General features: G+C 37.6%; 1 protein-coding gene across 2 annotated transcripts; it reads right to left on the bottom strand.

The window, feature by feature from the left end:
* Nucleotides 1–1,481: 1,481 nt before the first annotated feature.
* LOC133607497 (transgelin-like) lies at nt 1,482–22,710 on the bottom strand. Of its 2 annotated transcripts, XM_061962176.1 has the most exons (6): nt 22,645–22,710; nt 22,413–22,459; nt 4,094–4,280; nt 2,447–2,618; nt 2,275–2,377; nt 1,482–2,199 (listed from the first exon to the last, which is right to left on the bottom strand). In XM_061962176.1, exons 1-6 carry the CDS (start codon nt 22,693–22,695, stop codon nt 2,034–2,036), a joined length of 726 nt encoding a protein of 241 aa, XP_061818160.1. In that variant the 5' UTR covers nt 22,696–22,710; the 3' UTR covers nt 1,482–2,033. The 2 variants fall into 2 exon arrangements, with proteins under 2 accessions (XP_061818160.1, XP_061818161.1); XM_061962177.2 differs by lacking the exons at nt 22,413–22,459; nt 22,645–22,710 and adding an exon at nt 21,831–22,080.
* Between the last annotated feature and the right edge of the window lie 972 nt (nt 22,711–23,682).

Here is a 23,682-nt window from a genome sequence, read left to right on the forward strand (position 1 = left end):
TATTTATTTTTTGTTCTGCGTTGGAGTCCTACATCAAGCCGATCATGAAAATTACCCTTTTAAGAAAATTACTTATTTTTGTTCCACTTCCTGTTTTCCTAATGTCCTGCGACTTTACCTCTGGCATGAGCGCTGTTTCCTTCACCTGTTCCTGATTCCTAATTGAGATGCATTATGGCCCAGCATCGTCAGACAGATGGTGCCGTAATGTGTTGTACTTTTATTTGCTGTGTTTGTTGTGTGCTTTTGCTTTACCTTCCTTTGTGTCATTCATTCGTGGTCCAGTCCTTCCACCACGCTAGTGTTCCCTTATTTATCTTAATACAAGGACTTGGATTCACATGTACTTAACTGCTATTTAATTGCATTACACATTTTGTTTTGAGCAGCCGGATCCTTTACCATGTTGCAGTGAGTTCCCTTTCTACTTCTATGGCTGCCATCACACTTTTTGTCTTTCGTAACAGTGGAACCTCTGTTTGGTCTTCATAACAAACAAAACAAATAAAATGCTAAAGGAGAATCAGTACAAGCCTAATCATTATGTATTGTTTAAATTGTGTATGTGTTTTCATTTGTTTATTTACTTTACTGTAATGTTACTTTGTTTTTTTTGTTTTTTATCATATCCAAAATAAACTATCCTACTAATGTTGCCCAAGTGTCTTTTAATAACAGCAATAGACTAAAAATTTGAACTCTTCTAAGGTTCTTAATTTTTATTCCGTTATTTTCTGTTTTATTTATTGGTAATATTACCACTATTATTCTCAGTATATATATATATATATATATATATATATATATATATATATATATATATATATATATATATATATATATATATATATATATATATATATATATTCTTCTTCTTTTCGTGTCTTTGAAGCATTATATGACAAGGTTCCCATTTCTTTACACAGTCTTTTGCATTGTCGTTGAACTCTGCGAGATCTTTTAAGCTGCACTGGTTGGGTAGCAGAGGACAGACAAGGCAGTGCTGCATCGTATGGTCCTCTTCTCCGCATTCGCAGGTGGTTGGGCCGGTTTTGTAGCCCCATCTGGCCATAGCAGCTTTTGATTGCCCTGTTCCTGTTGTCAGGCGGTTCAGTGTCTTCCACTGGACCCATGGTATTTCTGACACACTAACCTTTTAGTTATGCTCCAGTGTGGATGCCTCAAAGAGGTTGTGTCTTCCTCAATCCTCAGTGCTATGCTGTCTTTTTGTCGTCAGTGAAAATATAAAAGTGCTATAAAGTTTTGATTAATCGTGGACTTAACTTTTTTGAAGGATTTTTTCCCCCAGAAAATTTTAATTGAACTCCAAATTCTAACACTTTTGCAGTGTATCATGTTATCATGTTAATGTACTTTGTGAGCCTTAAAGCTTGACGAATGCAATAGTCAATGACATATTTATGTAATTGTTATGCTGCGGGTCAGTTTTACTCTTACTAATACATCACAGTCACAGAGGCTTTCTTAATAGTTCAAATTAACTTTATTTTGACCTCATTTTCAAACAGAATGTATTCAACCAAAAGAGAGCCCAACACTTTGCTTAGGCAAGTAAGTTATTGTCAACAAAAAAAACAACAATAGGTTTGCTTACAGCGTCTCGTACAAATTGTTAAATTTCCTCTTTTGCATTGCTTTATTCAAGCCATGCTGATGTAAATGTTTGCAGCTGTACCATTGCTCTAACTAAAAAAAACAAAAGACAATAAATCTCAGATGTCCTTGAACCCACCGCTAGGTAGAAGTGAATGGGAGGGATTTCATCATGAAACTAAATGAGAAAACAAGTGAGTTTTTTAAGATGTTACATGCAGGATATGTACTTTAGCAGGCAATGTTTGACTAGCAATGGAAGAGCCCTATTTACACGTGGAGCGTTGTCATATGTGCACATGGTCTTGTTGGTCCCTGTTTTGGTCCAGTTTGGGTCACTTTTGTCCTCATGGCCTGAAGATGAGTCAAGAGTTTCTCCATCTTTTCTGGGCTAAGGAAAGTCAAAAGACTTGGCAGCCTCAGTTGTTGTTGTTGTTGTTGTTGTTGATGATCTGTCTGGGTCTCCCGTATCCCGTCATGCCGGCTTGGGACGCCATCTTGTTTGTGCCCATTTGCAGGCCAATGACATTCTTGCCTTCGCTCAGCTGCTCCTCGGAAAAATCTCTCTTGTTCTCTTGGGCTTTTCTGTACGCCAAAAAAAAATCATTACTTATACAATCACCTGCTTTGTGGTGCCATCTTTTTAGAGACAACACTTACTTATGGAACCAGCTGGGGTCTCCTTTGAAATTCCCATCATTCTTTGTGACAGCCAAGTTACCCAGAGCCGCCAAGGTCCTCTGGACTGCTGCCAAATCCTTGTCTGGAGATGAATAAACAAATCAATAAAGCATGTCACAAACACACACACCCACATTGGCGCCCGCCTTACTTTCAAAGAGGTCAACCGTTTGGAAGGTGTCCGTTTTAGTGACGCCATAGCTTTCCGCTGCTTTTAGGAAGAGGGAGATTTGCTCCATTTGTATGAAGGCCATCCCGGAGGTCTTAATGTTCTTGATTGGCATGTTGGCGCCACTCAAGCTGTTGATGAGCTCACACAGCACCTGAAGAAAAATAAAATTACTTATACTGTTCTGTATAATTAGGGTTGTCAAAAGTATCGATACTTCAATACCATGTCGATACCAATACGCAAAAAATACATGGATTCCTGCTTTTTCCCCCCCCAGTATTGTAAGTACCAAGTCCTGTACAACAATAATCAGCGGTATCTTGCGTCATGCATTTATTCGATAATCAAAAATCATGAAATGATTTGCTGCGCAAGTAGGAGCAGAGATCCGCCACCACAAGCCCAGGGAGCACGCAGTAGTATCTCATGCAGAAATCCTTCAAAAGTGTGCAACCCAACCATTATCACTTCTACAAGTTTCAAAAGAAACACAGTTTAGAGCAGGGGTCGGGAACCTTTTTGGCTGACAGAGCCATGAAAGCCAAATATTTTAAAATGTATTTCCGTGAGAGCCATATAATATTTTTTAACACTGAATACAACTAGATGCGTGCATTTTTAAGTAAGACTAACATTTTTAGAGTATAATAAGTCTCTTATTCTTTTTTAATAACATTGTTGTTCTGAAGCTAACCAATAATAAATAAAATACTTTTTACTATTAATGCGACTTCTTGAACAGGTGCGGTATAAAACGGATGGATGGATTAAAATGCATGAGAATGTTTTTTATTTTGAACGTTATTTTTAACACTGTGATTACCAGCTGAATTATTCATTACTTATCGTGTTAAGCAATGTCAGCTAAGATTTATCTGAGAGCCAGATGCAGTCATCAAAAGAGCCACATCTGGCTCTAGAGCCATAGGTTCCCTACCCCTGGTTTGGAGACACTATTACATTGTTTGGCAGCACTCTGTTTTTTTTTATTTCATCAGGAGGGCAAAGTGTGGTCTTTGCTGAATGCTGCTCTTTTTTATGGACCCGTAGCACATTTTTAGAAACAGAATAAACAAAAACAGCAAAAAGGCATAATGTAATAATAATAGGCTGAAATAATGATACGAACAACAAAGTGTACATTTTGTCTTTAAATATCTTTTAATCCTTTTATTAGCCTATTTCATTGCAAGTTACAGGATGATGTCACATGCTACTATAATATTGAAATAATATTAGGAACAATATTGTTTGTTTTATATGCTTAAAGGTTGGACGCCACAATTTTTATTTTTAGAATGTAAAATAGTTGACTGTTGTCAATTATGTGAGCACCTTATTGGTCTTTTATCCTGCACTACAACGAGGTGATGCAACAACATTTAGTTTTTATCTGTACTGTAAAGTTCAGATTTGAATGACAATAAAAGGAAGTCTAAGTCTAATGGTTTTGATATACTGGGATGTCATTGGGTGTTCTTTTTTGAATGTATAGTTGACAGCTGAAACCGCAATTTAGATTCTGTGCAAAAAGATGTTTGGAATTGTGACAACCCTAATATTGATACTGTATAATCACATTGTAGTACAATCACAATATTGATGATTATGCTGCATTCAACTCACAGATCCGTTCTTTAGCCATTCCTGGAAGCCGACTCTCCCTGCCTCAGGGTTCCCCACTTTGGGTCCACACTGGGCAATTATCCACATCACCAGCCTTTCCTCCAACTCCGGGTCGTATTTCTTATCAATCTTGCTCTGCACTTCCCGGCTGAAACCGTAAGCCTGGCCTCTGTTTGCCATGTTGATTCTGTCAGGAGACAAAGTTGAGTTAAGAGGATTCCCTTGCGCTTGACAGGTCATTTTGTCCTTTTCCAGAATGTACACACGTCGATTTAATGAAAAATGTTTTAATGCCACTTTCACTTGAAGTCAGCACACAACTCTGTAGAAACATCATCAACAAAGAGGTCCGCTTTGATACATAGATTTTTCTTTTTACTTACATTTGTCATGCAGCGTAACACTGACGAAAGCAATATCTCCTTTTACATCAAAGTTACATAATGATGCGTCTTAATGCTTTCATGTGAGTGTTTACATTGAACTCTGCAATGTCTTTGAAGAAAAGACCATCTCTTTTCAAAAGGAACAAGTCAGAATTAAACTCAAAAATACACTTTCAAAAAAATTGTGAGGTTTGATAAATTTCTGCTTTTTCTTTGGCTTTGCATTGTGGTTTGACACTGGAACAGATTAGTTCCGTAGTTAAATGTTTTATTTGGCAAAATTGATTACCCCGCGACCCTGAACGGGACCAGCGGTAGAAAATGGATGGATGGATTACAGCTCCAAACAAATCAGTACCACAGAACTTTTGATGCTGGTGTTTTTACACTTGCACAAAAAAATTAGTTATTATTATTATTTTTTTTTTTTTTTATTTGTCATAAAAAAATACAATCATGTGTGCTTACGGACTGTATCCCTCTAGACTGTATTGATCTATATTGATATATAATGTAGGAACCAGAAATATTAATAACAGAAATAAACAACCCTTTTGTGCGAATGAGTGTGAATGGGGGAGGGAGGTTTTTTGGGTTGGTGCACTAATTGTAAGTGTATCTTGTGTTTTTTAGGTTGATTTAATAAAATAAAAAAATAAAAAATAAAATAATATATATATATATATATATATAGAATGTTTTTTATTTTTATTTTTTTATTTCTTGTGCGGGCTGGTACCAATCGATCCACGGACCGGTATCAGGCCGTGGCCTGGTGGTTGGGGACCACTGCTTTATGTGATGTTACAATATTTCATGCCAACAAAGCCTGATAGAAAACGCTAAAACGTAAAGTAAGGCTTCACAGTTCCAAAATGCACAAGCTTGATGCTAATTTACATCGGATTTGCCCTGGACATGCTATTGATTACCATTAGCAATTTTACATGGCAATTTAAAACTACAACTAACGTTACAATCAAACAGCAAGTGTGTAATAAGTGCAAACTTACAATATAAACACTTAGTAGCGCTCAATTTAGGATTAGACTAGCACACTCTCATTGCAAAGATTACTCTCTGGCTAGGCAACAAAACAAACATAATTTATACACTAGTGCTCTTTAATATCTTGGAGTTGCAACTCCAGTCAACGTTGACTATATAATGCTTGCAAATGAGACTCAGAAATGTAATAAGAAAACAAAATATAACGAATGGAGAGCAGTTATCAAAATTTGGCAATTTTTAAACGTTACGTTAAAAATGTATATTTTATTACTAAACAATTAACGTTTCTTTACACGCAATAATACTGAAAATTGGCACCATATTAATTACCAGGTACTGGAAATTGGTACCCTATTAGTTCAAATATGATAAGGATCCACCCCTATATGTAACTCTCTTTTTATTGAGACAAAAGGTTGAAGAATATTACTCACCCCCTTTTAATAATCATGCTAAAGTCTAAGCAGTGTCATTCAGGAAAGAATACCGGATGAAGTTTTTGGTAAAATGTGTAACATTTTTGCGTCTACAAAGAGGACTACGATCCAAATGTAAGCATATATTTGATCAGATTTGACTGGCATAGTGATAATATTGATAATACATTTAATCTCTATTTTAAGTCATGATATGCATAGTATATAAATATATTTAAAAGACAAATGATAATTCACTAATAATAATTATACATTTATATATATATATATAAGCTCTGTCATCCGGGGGGAGCTCAAAGTAAAGCCGCTGCTCCTCCACATCGAGAGGAGCCAGATGAGGTGGTTCGGGCATCTGGTCAGGATGCCACCCGAGCGCCTCCCTAGGGAGGTGTTTAGGGCACGTCCGACCGGTAGGAGGCCACGAGGAAGACCCAGGACACGTTAGGAAGACTATGTCTCCCGGCTGGCCTGGGAACGCCTCGGGATCCCCCGGGAGGAGCTGGATGAAGTGGCTGGGGAGAGGGAAGTCTGGGCTTCCCTGCTTAGGCTGCTGCCCCCGCGACCCGACCTCGGATAAGCGGAAGAAGATGGATGGATGGATGGATGGATATATATATATATATACATATACATATATACATATTAATATGTGTGTGTATGTATGTGTATGTGATGTGTAAGATAAAAATTATAATTTAGTCTTAAAAGAAAACAAATAATATAGATAATAGTATAGCTTTGATAGCTTGCAACATTACAACTATTTTTTTACTGTAATGAAGCTGGCCTACAGTATGTTGGTTTCAAAACATAACTGAGTTTGTGTTCTCTCTGAAAGTCAGCGCGAAAGTTTTGTTTACGTATCTACTTACAGTCTGTTCTGTAACACCCATTCACTTCTACCACTTTTGCTGACAAACACATCAGTTCCATCCCAATGAGTGTGTGTTCACATATCAGGAACGTAAATGAATCATGTCATGACAATGTCAGTTGGAGGAGGAGTTGCAAATGTCACTACTATTTATACTGTGAAGTAAGTTTCACTCCAGTTTAATTTAACCGGTCTGTCCAAAGTGTGGCCCAGAAGTCATTTTGGGCCTCTGTAGGAATGGGCAATATGGCCTAAAATTCATATTGCGATATATATATTGTAGCCACTGCAATAACATATGTCACGTTAAGGGAAGGGAAAGGGAAACACAAATACAAATAGACAGAGTAGATAATGAAAGGGTAAAAAAAAATACATTTGGGGGTGTAATAATAGATGATAAAATGAACTGGATACCTAATGTAAAAAATATACAACATAAAGTAGCAGGAAACACATCAATAATGAATAAAGCAAAATATGTTCTGGACAAAAAAATCACTCCATATTCTCTACTGCTTGCTAGTGTTACCATATCTGAGTTATTGTGTAGAAACAACTACAAATGTGCACTTCATTCACTTGTTACAAAAAAGATCCGTTAGAATAATGCGTAATGTTGGATATAGAGAACATACAAACCCTTTATTTATTAAATAAAAAATATTGAAATTCAACGTCTCGGTGAATTTGCAAACAGCTACAATTATGCACAAAGCAAACTATAACCTGCTACCCAAGAATGTACAACAATTCTTCTCAACAAAAGAGAAGAAATATAACCTTAGAAGAAAATATAACTTAAAACATTTGTATGCACGAACAACACTTAAGACCTTTAGTACATCAGTATGTGGAAGTACATTATGGAATAGATTAAGCAAGGAAATCAAACAAAGTACTAATATGATTCAGTTTAAAATACTGTTCAAACTACAAATGTTCACAAAGAAGAAGAATTATGACAAACATCTTGAACTTTAAAAAAAAAAAAAAAGAAAGAGATAAACTAATTAATCTCCTAGGTCAGTGGTTCTCAAATGGGGGTACAAGTACCCCTGGGGGTACTTGAAGGTATGCCAAGGGGTACGTGAGATTTTTTTTAAATATTCTAAAAATAGCAACAATTCAAAAATCCTTTATAAATATATTTATTGAATAATACTTCAACAAAATATGAATGTAAGTTAATACACTGAACATCAAATCAAGTAGGCTATTCCATTCATTACAATGCAACAATGCAATATTCAGTGTTGACAGCTAGATTTTTTGTGGACATGTTCCATGAATATTGATGTTAAAGATATTTTTTTTTTTGAAGAAATGTTTAGAATTAAGTTAATCAATCCAGATGGATCTCTATTACAATCCCCAAAGAAGGCACTTTAAGTTGATGACTACTTCTATGTGTAGAAATCTTTATTTATAATTGAATCACTTGTTTATTTTTCAACAAGTTTTTAGTTATTTTTATATATTTTTTTCCAAATAGTTCAAGAAAGACCACTACAAATGAGCAATATTTTGCACTGTTATACAATTTAATAAATCAGAAACTGATGACATAGTGCTGTATTTTACTTCTTTATCTCTTTTTTTCAACCAAAAATGCTTTGCTCTGATTCATTAGGGGGTACATGAATTTAAAAAATGTTCACAGGGGGTACATCACTGAAAAAAGATTGAGAACAACTGTCCTAGGTCATCACTATGTAACTGACGGCCCGTGGGCCACATCAAGCCTTACAAAGCTTTTCATTTGGCCCGCCGAACATCACCCAAATAGGCTTGATGAAACCATTTAAACTAGGGTTGATCATGTATGCAGTACTCCCGCCACCCTGCAGTGGGCAACAGCGAGGCACATGTGTCACAGTGAAGCAGCTATGGGGTGAGTAGAAGAAGACCACTCATTTAACCCTGAAAAAAAAAATCTGAATAAATTGCAAAAATCTGACTTTTAACAACGACTGTACAGCAAAGTGCTCAAGTCATTGTTTTCAGGCGAACCTTTTAAGCGACGGACATATTGATCCAGACAAGCAGCAACAATGGTGGAAATCCCAGCATGTAAGTTTAATCACGGATCTTGGTTGGTTGGTTGGTGTCAGTTTATTTCGAACATGCATACAAGAAGCAGAATTGATTTAATTCTACCCCTTTTCGGTCAAACATTTGTAAGTAGATATAATTTGTGTATAAATATATTTAATTTGTTTTGTACTAAATTGCTGACTTCGTGCTGCCTTTTGTATTCGTGGTTGTATTGTTTTTTTTGTCTGAGAGTAATGATCAAACCTCGTTTAATACAAGTGATGCTAATTTTACCAGTAGAGGTCGACAACGCTATTAGTGATAAGCCACATACAATGTTTGGTGTGTGAATGTTGTGTAATTTCTAAATGTAGGTTATTGTGTAAATATTATTAACAAGAATCCTTATATTTTATTTGTGTCAAATACACAATGGACATTACTTATGCCAAATACACAATAGACGTTATACTTTTGCTATGTTTATTTTATGTTTATATTTTCAGTCTTACAAACCTAAATGAAGGAAGAAGTGTAAAGAAATAAAACTAAAGCGGGAAAATCATTCATAAGAAGGAACATCAAAACTTCTGTTTCTTCATATTTTGAACTTAGCTGCACATGCTGGAAACAAGTCCTGAGGGCAGAATAATGAATTTATTGACAGTACAGTGTGAAAGCTGATGTGTCTACTTTGTAAATAAGTAAACACAGTCTCAGGAATATAACCTGCGTATGCACTTTTTAACCAAACATCCACATTTGGATGTCCAGCCCCTGAGCCCTTGGGCTCTTGGAATTACGGTCCTCTTCATTATGTAGTTGAATAGTCCTGTCCTAGGTGAACCAAAAACTACTTAACTATTTATTTACGAGAACTTTATTATGTTTATGTTATATGTCTAATATTTATTCATGTATTCAATATTTGTTTACTTACTTATAGTATATTTATTTATTTAATCACTGTTATGTTACAAACAGAGAACAAAGACCTGGGATAAAACTGCTATGATATGAAAAGGGGTAGGTTTGGAGTAGGGGGAAGGTGAATGACAAAAATAACAAAAAATAAAATATTTTGGGATAATAAAAAATAAGGCACTTATTTTTTTACCATGTTCTGTCCAGCCACTCAGGTAAATCATATTGTTGATGTAGATACCCATATTTGCTCTATCGATGTACTTTACAAAAGAAGTGTGGGATACTTCTCTTGTTGCCTTATTTGCATTTGATTTTATTAAATGGATTTATTTAATGTTTGGCGCAGCCAGACCGGAGTTGGAGGGCATAGACAGAAGAAAGAAAAAGTAGACAGAGGGGGAAATTGCAGAAACAAGAGGGGGATAAGACAGAGACAACAACAACAAATAAAAACATCAACAACAACATCAGCAAATACAATATGTACAAATGATACCAAAAATTATAACAAGGAACTAGTTAATTAAGTAAATATTAATAACATATAAAGGACAATAAACATTATTGCACTACAAATGGAGCAATACAAATACCAATTGAAAAAATAACACTGTTGGTGGACTACATTAAAATAATTGTGATGACACATGACTATATTCATGAGTGTATGTATGTATATGTGCTTGTGTATGTACAGTATGTATGTATGTTTGTACGGTGCATGTGCGTTCGGATACCGCGTGTAAGTATATAGGTACTGTATGTGTGTGTGTATGTACCTAGGTATCTGCGTATGTACCTATGTATGTGCGTATAGATGTATGAATGCACGTACGTATTGTATGTGTATGTATGAATATATGTCTGTATGTGTGCATCGGCCGATCCATCCTCCCTCCCACAGGTCTGGCCGTCCAACCCTTTAGCCAGCCCAAACGCCTACATGCATTTAGACATCCACGCCACCTCCCACCAAGGAACGCCACTACCTAAACTGAACCCGCACAAACACGCCACCGCCCTAACAACTGAGCCACAGCACCCACATCAAACAAAAATGCTGCACTTCCCCCGCACCAAGCCATCGATACAAACCCCACAGCGCCAAGCCGTAACAGACGGACACGGACCTCGCCCAACAGGAAGCAAACCCACGCGACGCAACACAAACTGGAAGGGAAACAAACAACCACCCATTCCACATCCATCAAAAAGAAACTCCAAAACGTCACAAACCAAAACGATAGAAGACAAACCCATCCAAACACACAAAGAGAAACACCACGGCCCTCATGAAGCTAGAACAACAGCCAATGTGGTTATGGATCTAATCACTGTAGTATCAACTATATACTGATACTATACTTGGTATCGTTACAGTCAATATATGTGATGATCCGCCGACCCCTGTTTACGTTCAAGACCTCTGGTTTAGCAGTTAGCTATGCTTTTTAATATCCTCCTATGGTGTGTAGTGTTGCATTTTTAGCTTTTCCTTGTCCTCTAGTCCTCCAGTGATGTCACTTGTAAGAAATGTAATGTTTTTGTCACCATAGGGACGATGATTAGTGTTTCAGAAGCTGAACTGTGGAGGGACATTACCGTGAGCCAGGATGCTCCATTGCATTGAGGTTTGCTTGTCCCTGTCAAATTTGCGGGACACCACTAGAATGTGTCATCAACATGCATTATCCTGATATGGAAATAACATTAAAAGCTCTATCGTCGGCCAAATTCACCTCATTTATACCGTTTATTGTCTATATTGAGCAACTTGTTCATACTTGCCAACCCTCCCGGATTTTCCGGGAGACTCCCAAAATTCAGCGCCTCTCCCAAAAAACTCCCGGGACAAATTTTCTCCCAAAAATCTCCCGAAATTCAGGCGGAGCTGGAGGCCACGCCCCCTCCAGCTCCATGCGACCTGAATGACGTGTCGACAGCCTGTTTTCACGTCCGCTTTCCCACAATATAAACAGCGTGCCTGCCCAATCACATTATAACTGTAGAATGATCGAGGGCGAGTTCTTGGTTTCTTATGTGGGTTTATTGTTAGGCAGTTTCATTAACGTCCTCCCAGCGCGGTAGCAACACACAACAACAGCAGTCACGTTTTTGTCTACCGTAAAGCAGTTCGTCTGCCGTACACAGCAATGTTGTGACACTCTTAAACAGGGCAATACTGCCATCTACTGTACATGCATATGTGACAATAACATCTACGGCTTTTAGAGAGTGCAGTGTACAACTGCGCACACAACAAGGAGATGAAGCAGAAGAACGAGGAAGATACAGCTGTGCCGACGACGAGTAAGATGAAAAAATAGGCTCATACGTTCCAAGCCGCAGCTGCGATTAGACCTGGATAGCCTCCGGGAAGAAGTAGTGGACTACCAAGTGCTTGGCAGTGAAGATCTTCCTCAGGAAGCAAAGATTGACTGGTTTTGGGCCATGCTAGGGAGAGATGGAAGATTCCAGACTCTAGTGCATTTGATGAAAGCACTTTTGTGCGTGCCACACAGCAATGCATCATCAGAGAGTTCAGCATGGTTAGAAAAATAGTGACAGAGAATAGAACAAGGATGACAATTCAACCCTTAACTCAACAATGAGTAGATGAGTGTTATGTGTGTGTATGTGTGTAAATAAATGAACACTGAAATTCAAGAATGTATTTTATTTATATATATATATGTATATATGTATATATATAATAAAATAAATATATATATATAGATATATATAGCTAGAATTCACTGAAAGTCAAGTATTTCTTATATATATATATATATATATATATATATATATATATGAAATACTTGACTTTCAGTGAATTCTAGCTATATATATATATATATATTTATTTTATATATATATATATATATATATATATATATATATATGTATATATTATATATATGTGTGTATATATATATATATATATATATATATATATATATATGAAATACTTGACTTGGTGAATTCTAGCTGTAAATATACTCCTCCCCTCTAAACCACGCCCGAAACCACGCCCCACGCCCAACCACGTCCCCGCACCTCCCGAAATCGGAGGTCTCAAGATTGGCAAGTATGATTATGCGTGTCATTACAACTTTGTCCAACTCCTGCGTGAACATCAACTGTGTAACCCAGGCCTAAGCAATTATTTTGACTCAGTGGCCAAATTTTGAGAAAAAAATGTGTCTGAGGGCCAGTATATCTGATTTTTAGAAACACTAATACAAAACCGCACAATAATGTCTGATTGAATGCTAAAAACGTTATGACAGACCGCCTTATAAAATGGAATGGAATTTTTTTTTTTTTACTGAATGAGACACTCAGAATGTACATGAAAATAAAGAATGTGGGATTTGCAACATTAACTATGAACGATAAAACACTGAATATTGACAACATATGAACGTCACACCCCCTCTCGATCAGCATATTTTACAATCAAGCGGAACGCAACAAAAACGCAACAAACACAGCAAAGTATGAACGCAAAGGGTAAAAAAAACCCCACCTACAATCGGATATATCTGATACATCACTAAGCTTAAGAACTTTATTGTAAAAATCCCCTCCCGTGTCTGTCTCTGACACACTCATTTCAGGCTGGCCGCTCTGCAAACACTCTGTGGAAACGCTCCCCACCCACACTGCTGAGCTGCTGTGACTTAGATTACAATAGTATATCATGATTTAGTTTACAATAGTATATCATGCAAAAGCGCAGATTACAACCATTCAAATACTTTGTATAATTCAAGATTTGTGGTCGTTTGAAAACATCACTGCACATCATAATGGCAGCTACAGTTTCCATCTTTAAGATTTAAAAAAATTATTTGGGAATGTGCGGCGGGCCAGATTGAAAAGCTTAACGGGCCGATTGTGGCCCTCGGGTCTTAATTTGCCCAGGTCTGGCGTAACCAATCATACGTGTCCTTGCTATGACGACAACGATGATGATGATGGATTACAAAGGGCTGCACTTCCACCCAAATGTTAATTTCTTCGTTTACATCAACAGACATGTTGACGTGTGATGACGATCCCTCACCACCTTTTATTTTTAAACAAAAATCACAACTATTAACCTGCTTACACGTTTCAAGCGGGTGACGTTGATGTAACACTTCCTGTTGCCTGGCCTTAAAACCGAAAATCATGTCTGTAACACGGTCACATGTGTAACAGCTCCCAGGCGTGAGGCCTAAGGACAGAATGTGTGGTGCTGTAAAACACAGACTCAAGGCCCGGGTGACACATTCATTTTATGTGGCCCACAAAAGCTTGGAAATAATAAGACACTTCATCTTTCTTGCTAAATGTATTTCAGTTTTGACAGAAAACAAATTCATGTCTTCAAATACATTACTTCATGTGAGCACACATTATAGTGTGTCACAATCACCAAATAATGTACAGTACATACACATACTCAGTCTCAGCTTTAAAAAAAAAAAAAAAAACACCATGGGGCCAGAGAAAGTTGCGTGTGCCAGCCGTATTATTAAGGGTATAGTTTGAAAATACAGGATGCATGTACATATTTTCTGTATATTCTAAGAATACAATAATCAGACCCTCTAATATAATGTAGTTCAGGAAATAACTTTTTACAAAATAGGAAGGTTTGCCTCTCCTCTCACCTCATCCCTCTCTGTTCATCACCGTCTTAAAGTGATGTTAAATGTTAATGTATCCACGTCATTCATCATTTTAATGTATTTGACATCATTTTTTTTAGCATGTACAATTGTAATTAATCTCCATAAAGCGTGTTTTGAGGTAATATTTTGGGGCGTCTCAGCGGGTTCACAGGATTTACTTTATTTCTTATGGACATACTGTATGTATTCGGTACTACTAAATATATATATATTTTTATTGTATGTTCGTTTTTTAACACTCCATATTTAGGCTGCTTCTTCTTTTGCAGTAGGTTCCTAAAATCCAAACCAAGCCTGAAATGCAGTTCTCTTAATAAACTTTGATCAAATTCTGAATTGTGGGTGTTGGACTTTGGAGGTTTCATTTTTATTGACTAATGCCCTACAATGCCATGATAATAATAATGAGGGGTGTCCCGATACAACTTTCACACTTCCAATACGAAGATTGGCCGATACAATAATAATCCAGTATGATATCAACACACATCATAGTACATACTTTTCTATTTTGTAATGTGAAATGTTAGAAAAAGCTTGATCAAGTGAAATTATTCAGAGAACAAATGTAGGAATTAAAAACATATGGCATAAAAGTATATACTTGTATTATTTTGTAGTGTGGAATGTTAGAAATGACTCAAACAGAGACAACCATGGTAGGTATATGAAAACACTAACTTTATGACAGATATTTGCTTTCGAAGTATAGTGCTAGTTTGTTTTATGGCGACACTGATTGGTCACAATAATGAATTAAATAGTTAAAGTTAAAGTACCAATGATTGTCACACACACACTAGATGTGGTGAAATTTGTCCTCTGCATTTGACCCATCCCCTTTTTTAACCCCCTGGGAGGTGAGGGGAGCAGTGAGCAGCAGCGGTGGCCGCGCCCAGGAATCATTTTTGGTGATTTAACCCCAAATTCCAACCCTTGATGCTGAGTGCCAAGCAGGGAGTTAATGGGTCCCATTTTTGTAGTCTTTGGTATGACTCGGCCGGTGTTTGAACTCACAACCTGGACCCCAGGAAGACTAGCAGTCGCCATTCAATAAACAATAAACAACCTACCAATCTCAGGGCGGAAATTCTAACCACTAGGCCACTGAATTGAGGGCATGATGCATGCAGTACATTAAATAATGCGGACTGAATACTTTCTCATAGCTTTTGCCTTGGAGACTTTGTATCTGTAATTAATTTGCAAGTATAATATTTGATACGTGTTTATATTGACAAATGTGGTGTTTTAGACTGCAATATTGTTTAATTCAGGACACCTATTGCGTGTGTCTGCCTTGTGCGCTTAGCTGTTGTGTAGCAGCTTGCTCGGAACCTACCATGTTTACCTTTTGTAAATGACTTCAATAACATACAAGAAAAGACCAAACGTGTGCTTATTGGAGGACATTTAGATGTTAACTGGCTGTCCAGCTTTGCACACGTAAACACACTGCTGGACTGCTTGTATTGGAGATTATATCAGAGGTTTTATATGCAAGGCAATATCATCCGATATTTTTGCTGATATCAGAATGATATCCATTATCAAAATGGAATCAGGACACCCATGATGATAACAATGGCTATAATGAAAACGTGCCAAGTGTTTGTGCGCTCCACTGAATCATAGCTGCCTAATTCCTCCTATTAATGCAGTATGGGCTTCCTGTTGGCTTCAACAGAGTCGTCTTCCTTCCTGCATCCTGTTTGCTCATTCGACTGTCACTTCCTTCCTCCCAGGCTGACAAAGATGTGTATATACAAGACTCTAAACAAAATACCACACAGCACAGCTGTTCACTGCAAGAGCTGACCCTAAAACAAAGAAGTCAGCATGTCAAAGTAGGGAGAGTATAAAGACATGATTGCTTTTTAAAACTGGTTTTAAATCACTTTGTGGCATTTTCCCTGAAGTACATGTCACATGGAAATGTTTAGCCCTGGAAGGAGCATTTTCCCACACTTCAATTTCCTGCGTACAAATCTAGGGTATGTATGCCTTCTGCAGGCATTAAGGAGCAGCCTTGGCGAGTGTCTTTTTGTGTTTGTCTTTTGTTCTTGGAGGGCAGAAAGGCACACCTCCGGTATTGCATCCCTTGCAAAACCCAAGTTGAATGCTCTTGCACAACACAAGCTGGCGGTCTGACAAATGAAGGTTTTGTCTATGGGCTCCACACCGCTGTGAAATAGTCTTGTGTCTCTGATTATTGTCTGAGGTTGCAGTGGTAATACGGGTATGCGACGATAAACGCTCGTCCCTGTCCCTTTCCAAACCAGCTGCTTTGTGCTGAGTATCTTTTTTCCAATCCCATCTAGCGTGTTGTCCTGACATGTCCATGATACTGCATGCAGACTTATCTCTACATTTAGTAAAGGCTGTAGAATGTCTAGTTCAGCAAGTAAACAGCTGATTGGGGTCCCAAGGTCATCTGAAGTTGAACATTCATAAACACATGACGTCAAGATGAGTTTGATCATGTGCTGTTATTGCTCTGCTCTTGCCTACTTTTTGTATGATTCGTAGTTCATAGTTATCACACGGCCAAGCCTTGTGTGTAAAACAAATGAGTCTGTTTACCCGCGTATCATTCCGCGAAATCAAGTAATCTGGTGAGTCTGTGACTAGTTGTTTTTTCATTGAGTACAACTGAGAAATAAGCCAAAATGGGGCCAAAGAAAGTTGTGAGTACCAGCACTTTGATTACGATCTTTAAAAACACTGATTATAAGAAATACCTCGTAGCTAATGCACCGATTTCCTAGTCTGTCTCCACTCCTTGAAGTGGTACGCCCAACAATAATCTGTAAAAAAATTATGTTAAAATGTTAATTATCTATTTCACTCTTCATTTATAACTAGGGATGTATGACGTGTACAGCCTTATACATTTGATGTATCACGTAAAAGGTCTGTGCTATGCAAATTAGCGTCATACATAAATATTATTTGACTTTATTATTTATTTTATGACTACTATTTAAAATATTATTATAGGGACAAGCGGTAGAAAATGGATGGCTGCATACACTGAGTGTAATTGTAATGAATAGAAAGACAGTGATGGATGTGTGTGTGGTCTTTACTAGATGATTGCATAAAAACGGCATTGCACCTTGCACTGCACACATAGTTGACTTGTTTAAGACTTAAAAAGCAGGTTTAACTTTAACTTTAACTTTAACTTGACAAAACACATCCCTGCTGTGATGAGATGTTATATGTTGGTGGTGTACAACCTCTTGTGCTAATACAAATTCTGATAAAACATAAATTCTTTCACATCTTTATGTACACAAATTGCATACAGTACCGATAAGAGTACGATAAATCCTGGTATCGATTAGGAATATCAATATTTATATCAAAATCGATAAAATCGAATCGATATGCATTCCTATTTATAACACAGGTGTTAAGTGCCGGGGCCAGATATGACCCTCCACTTTATTTTATGTGGCAAACTAAAGTCTGGGAATAATGTGCGTCAATAAAACTTTTACTTTCTTATCTGATCATGCAACAAATATTATACTATTGTATACTGTATTACTTTTTTTGCAAATATAAATGCTTAAATATCTGTTTTCATCTTGACTTATGATTTCAAAGCAAATGACCGATCAATGTGTTCGTAAAAAAAGGCATAATCAAATGCTAACTGTATTATTGTGCAATACAATTCAAACTATTGATGTCACTGTCAAAGCATGACCTCATGGAATGTTTACAATGAAAACACAATAAAAAAGGGAAATTATAGTCAATATTTCACAATCATTTTCCACAAATAGAGTAATATTTGTGTACTTTTAAATTATTCTGATCCACATCTTAACTTAAAACTGCTACCAGTGATTGTTTCCTTGATGGAAAAAAAAAAACAGAACAAAAACAGTTAAAACAAAAATAACTATTTTAACAAGCCAATCTTTTGAATGGCTCCTTCAACAGAAAGACTGCTCAAGATCCTACTCCCTTCCAAGAGTCATAAATCCCATCACCAATGTCTACCTTATCTGTCACCTTATCTTCTGGGCAACATGATTGCACAGCGTTTCTCTGCTTGTAGCCGGCGCAACGCTACCAGACAATTACATTGGCCTTTTCGCTTAAAGCCTTTCTGCAAAACATTGTTTCTAACCAAGGTAAACGCAAGTTACAACTGTAGAAAAGAACACTACCAAAGAACAAGGAGGCAGGGGAATATATTAGTGTATGACGTGATAAAACCTTTTGGAAAAATCCTGGAAAATGATTTCAGGGGAAAAGTGGGATGCCTGATTATGTTAACTCAACTGGGGGAAAATGTGGTGCTTTTTTAGGAGGGTGAGCTAGTACTTGTTGAATCCTAACACCAAATAGTTCCGGAATCATGAAGGTTACTGCTTTACTACTCCCAGCCACTAGGGGCAATGAGATTGCTATAATATTCTGTGATGTATGAACTGACAATTTTCCGCTTTGTTTGCATTCTGTCAGCATTCACATACTCTCAGTGCTCAATCCTAACAAGTCCAGACCAGGGCTATTCAACTGGCAACCCGGGGGCCAAATCTGGCCCGGGAATGACACCATACCAAGCCCCGAGTTAAGTTCAAAACTTGGGAGAAAAAAACATGTTTGCAGCAAAGTCCTGAAAGCAATAGACTGCTGTTGCATAGAGGAACTTGGGCAGAATTTAACCTTGCTATCAAAGATAGAACGCCAGTGTCCAAACTTGTGATTTACATAACTGAGACAATCCTCAAGGCACCCCTTTGAGTCCTCTCCTTTTTGGTAACTACACATTTCTTTGGTAATATGATTTATGCAACTATATGTTGCTGTAGCTTGTTTATTTCAGATGCAGTAGGTAGTCATTTGTTCAACTTCTCTAGTTAAACTACACAGGTGCACCAGATCTGGCCCCCCACGTTGTTTTAAGTGGCCCGCGAAGCCTGGAATTATGTGTCAATAAAGCACTTCATTATTCAAACTAAAATTCTGGGGGGGTGACACACTTTGATACATTTTGTACATAGAATATGCAAAAACTAATTCAATGTACAGCAGAATATCCTAAACTATCTGGAAAAATAAACTGATATCTTAGCTTTTGGGAAAAGGTGACAGAGTAAATAGCTTCAAGTTCAAAGAACTCCGGCTTATTAGTGATTCCCAGAGCCCAAAAAAAGTCTGCGGGCTATAGAGCGTTTTCTATTCGGGCTCCAGTACTATGGAATGCCCTCCCGGTAACAATTAGAGATGCTACCTCAGTAGAAGCATTTAAGTCCCATCTTAAAACTCATTTGTATACTCTAGCCTTTAAATAGCCCCCCTGTTAGACCAGTTGATCTGCCGTTTCTTTTCTTTTCTCCTCTGCTCCCCTTTTCCTTGAGGGGGGGGGGCACAGGTCCGGTGGCCATGGATGAAGTGCTGGCTGTCCAGAGTCGGGACCCGGGGTGGACCGCTCGCCTGTGCATCGGCTGGGAACATCTCTGCGCTGCTGACCCGTCTCCGCTCGGGATGGTGTCCTGCTGGCCCCACTATGGACTGGACTCTTACTATTATGTTGGATCCACTATGGACTGGACTCTCACAATATTATGTCAGACCCACTCGACATCCATTGCTTTCGGTCTCCCCTAGAGGGGGGGGGGGTTACCCACATATGCAGTCCTCTCCAAGGTTTCTCATAGTCATTCACATCGACGTCCCACTGGGGTGAGTTTTTCCTTGCCCTTATGTGGGCTTTGTACCGAGGATGTCGTTGTGGCTTGTGCAGCCCTTTGAGACACTTGTGATTTAGGGCTATATAAATAAAGATTGATTGATTGATTGATTGATAGCTGTTAGTATTACATCAAATATACCAGCTCATTAATAAAAATTTAATAATAAATAATTAATTGAATTTTCAAAGCATGTCTAGGGCCAATAACAAAATAACTTTGGGCCCAAAATGGCCCCCGGGCTTCACTTTGGACACCCCTCTACTAAATGTATCGGTTATTTAAATTTTGACAGAAAAAATGTATGGACTGCATGCAATTACATATATTTTTTTAACCTTAATATTATCTGATCATACAACAAATATAAAATCAGCAAATATTCCCCAAAAATGTGTTACTTGACTTGCTTGTCATATTGATTGTTGATTTCAAATGAAGTAATCCATCAATTTGTGCGTGAAAAATATCATCAAATGAATAGGTAGTGGTGTGATAAAATCATGATATTTAAATATATGTACTGTTATAAGCTGCCCTCTAAAGGGGAAGCCACAGCTGTGATGTGGCCCTCAATAAAAAAACATTTTCATACTTCTGTTATACTTAGTGTTCCTCAAAGCTCCATTTTGAGAGACTCATATTTTTGCAGCAGATTCCTAAAAGCAGTGCTGCCATAGAGATGATCTTTGACTAACTTTTTTTGCAGAATGTGCTTGAAAACAGCAGAGCACTCCTCAATATCAATCACTATCCTTTATTTAACCAGCTAAAAACTCATTGAGATTAAAATCTATTTTCCAAGAGGGCAACAAAACAAAGTTACAGAAATACATGTAAAAACAACAGAAAAAGCAGCAGTCGGACACCACAATTAAAAATAAATTACTAACATATATTAAGATAAAAATAATGGATAAAATGTTTCAGTAAAAACAAGTACAATACTCAATAGAAACAGTTTTTCAATCTTTTAAAATGGCCTGAAATTTCCCCAAAGTGATCAGCTCAGGTACCTTAGATCCTTTTGTAAGTTATTCCATGACCCAGGTTATTCCACATAACGCTGACAAAATAAATAGGCCAAAATGTCTACTTTTGAGGACGCCGGTTCTCTGGAATATACAAAATAAGACTAATAGTGAAGGGGGAAGTTCGCCCCCCTCCCCGTCCTTAGCTTTTTGGAACCATTTAGTTGAATATCCCTGGTCTAGACTGCTCGTCTCTGCTGCATGAGCCAAGTTCTTGCTGATTTATTCGTCTTTGTACGTGGTTTGCAACATCCCTGCAGTTGCATAAGGTTTGTCCGGGTAAAAACTGTAACAAATTACCTGCTGAGTCCACACAATCAGATTAGACACAAGTCCCTTGCCGATTTGATGCAGAGGCATGAAATAAAACCCAGCTACTGTTGACCCAGACTATGAATGTAATGCCCTGTTTATACTTGCTCGGTACACCTTTTGTTCACTTTTAAAGACTACCTTTGTAACAAGAAACCGGTTTTCATAACAATTTCATCCAAACAGAAGTTCACTAACTGAACACTTGTGTGTGTGGGTGTGTGTGTGTGTGTGTGAGAGAGAGATAGAAAAAAAGCAGGCCTTATGTTTCATTCTGGAGAAAGTTAGCCTTTTATACAGAAGAGTCAAATAAAGTCACTTACTTTTAGTTGTTGTGTTCAGGTGGGTGCAGGTACACTAGTCTTGTCTTGTCCTCCCTCTCTTATCTAATCCCTTCTGCACGGTACACTGTGCACTATGCAGGTTGCCAAGGTAAATACTGCGAACACCCTCGTCTCAAATCTATGACTTCAGCTGCATTCAAGAGCAAAAAGGAAAAGCGACGCCTTCACGTCCTCTTATTTCACTCTGAGAGCCCGCCCCTTCGCTCCTGTTCCTTTTCTTCACTCAAATTGTAATTCCTTATTTAGGAGAAGGAAGGGAAGGAAAAAGAGGCCATGTGACAGGGGAGTTTGGTGTGGTCACAAGGAATAATTCTCCAAATATCTCCCCCACCCCGAGCCCCAACGCAGTGGATTAGTGGGAGGAAAGATTGAGGCGGTTTCGGGAGGACAGGAAGGAGGTTGACTTATGGGGGAGCTCATCTCTCGCCTCTTGTGTTTGTCTTCTCTAAAATCAACACACTCCTCTCTGCTCGCGTCCATTATACTCTCGTGTGAGAGGAACAAGTCGCAGCACGACATTGCTCTGGTTTTGGAAGCAAAAAGGCTTCATAAAATTCATACCGGATCTGTAGCTTGAAGGTCTCCATGCCGACAAAAAGAGACACTCCCTGTGAGGCAAAGGGCAAGTTAGCACATGGGCAAATTCTTGAGCGCAAACAATGACATCAGATGTTCTTAGACTTGTTGAGGAGCTCGAAAAGTGTGGCGTCATCAGCGGTGCTTACAAAAATGTTGAGGCATGGCTGATTCACTACTACATCCTGTAAAGAGTAACTGCAGGTTTAATCATTACCACACTTGAACTGAGGGCTGTGTGGTGGAATTGTTCCTCTTGCACGCACATGAAACAAACAACCACCCCGGGGGTTCTCTGGGCGTTTTCTGAGAAGTAAAATTGCATTGATTTATTTTATTTTATTTTTAAGGTGGCTGTAACAATGAAATTGCATGGGAGCAAAGATGCCCAAACGGTTTTCCAAGTTCCAGGCTTTTATGACATCATAAACAAAACCCTCCTTTATCAAGTATACGTCCACCAACACAGCTTTGTAAAATGAAAAAATATTAACCTGACTTCGCTACACATTTAAAAATAAATGCTGCCTCTCTTTAAAGGGGCTGTGTGTGCACACTAGTGTTGTCCCAATACCAATATTTTGGTACTGGTACCAAAATTATTAATGAATTATTAATACTTTTCTAAATAAAGGGGTCCACAAAAAATTGCATTATTGGCTTTATTTTAACAAAACATCTTAGGGTACATTAAACATATGTTTATTATTGCAAGTTTGTCCTTAAATAAAATAGGAAACATACAAGACAACTTGTCTTTTATTAGTAGGTAAACAAACAAAGGCTCCTAATTTAGCTGCTGACGTATGCAGTAACATATTGTGTTATTTATCATTCTATTATTTTGTCAACATTATTAAGGACAAGTGGTAGAAAATGAATTATTAATCTACTTGTTCATTTACTGTTAATATCTGCTTACTTTCTCTTTTAACATGTTCTATCTACACTTCTGTTAAAATGTAATACTCACTTATTCTTCTGTTGTTTGATACTTTTACATTAGTTTTTGCTGATACCACAAATTTGGGTATCAATCCGATACCAAGTAGTTACAGAATCATACATTGGTCATATTCAAAGGTCCAGGGTCATATTTCCTGAGTTTATAAACATAATATACATTTTTAAAACGAAAGAAGATGTTGTGATGCTAAAAAATATCGACGTAATCATACTAGTATCGACAAGATACGCTACTGTACTTGGTATCATTACAGTGGATGTCAGGTGTAGATCCACCCATGGCGTTTGT

Source organism: Nerophis lumbriciformis, linkage group LG09 (genome assembly GCF_033978685.3).
Source record: "Nerophis lumbriciformis linkage group LG09, RoL_Nlum_v2.1, whole genome shotgun sequence".
NCBI classification, from domain to species: domain Eukaryota; kingdom Metazoa; phylum Chordata; class Actinopteri; order Syngnathiformes; family Syngnathidae; genus Nerophis; species Nerophis lumbriciformis.

Excerpts from the sequence above, each read along its gene's own strand:
- LOC133607497 (XM_061962176.1), bottom strand. The coding sequence starts at position 22,695 with ATGTGCGTGCAAGAGGAACAATTCCACCACACAGCCCTCAGTTCAAGT. Across the intron at positions 22,460-22,644 it reads CAGCCCTCAGTTCAAGTGTG|GGAGTGTCTCTTTTTGTCGG; the intron begins GTAATGATTAAA and ends TTTGCCTCACAG. Across the intron at positions 2,378-2,446 it reads AACGGTTGACCTCTTTGAAA|ACAAGGATTTGGCAGCAGTC; the intron begins GTAAGGCGGGCG and ends ATTCATCTCCAG.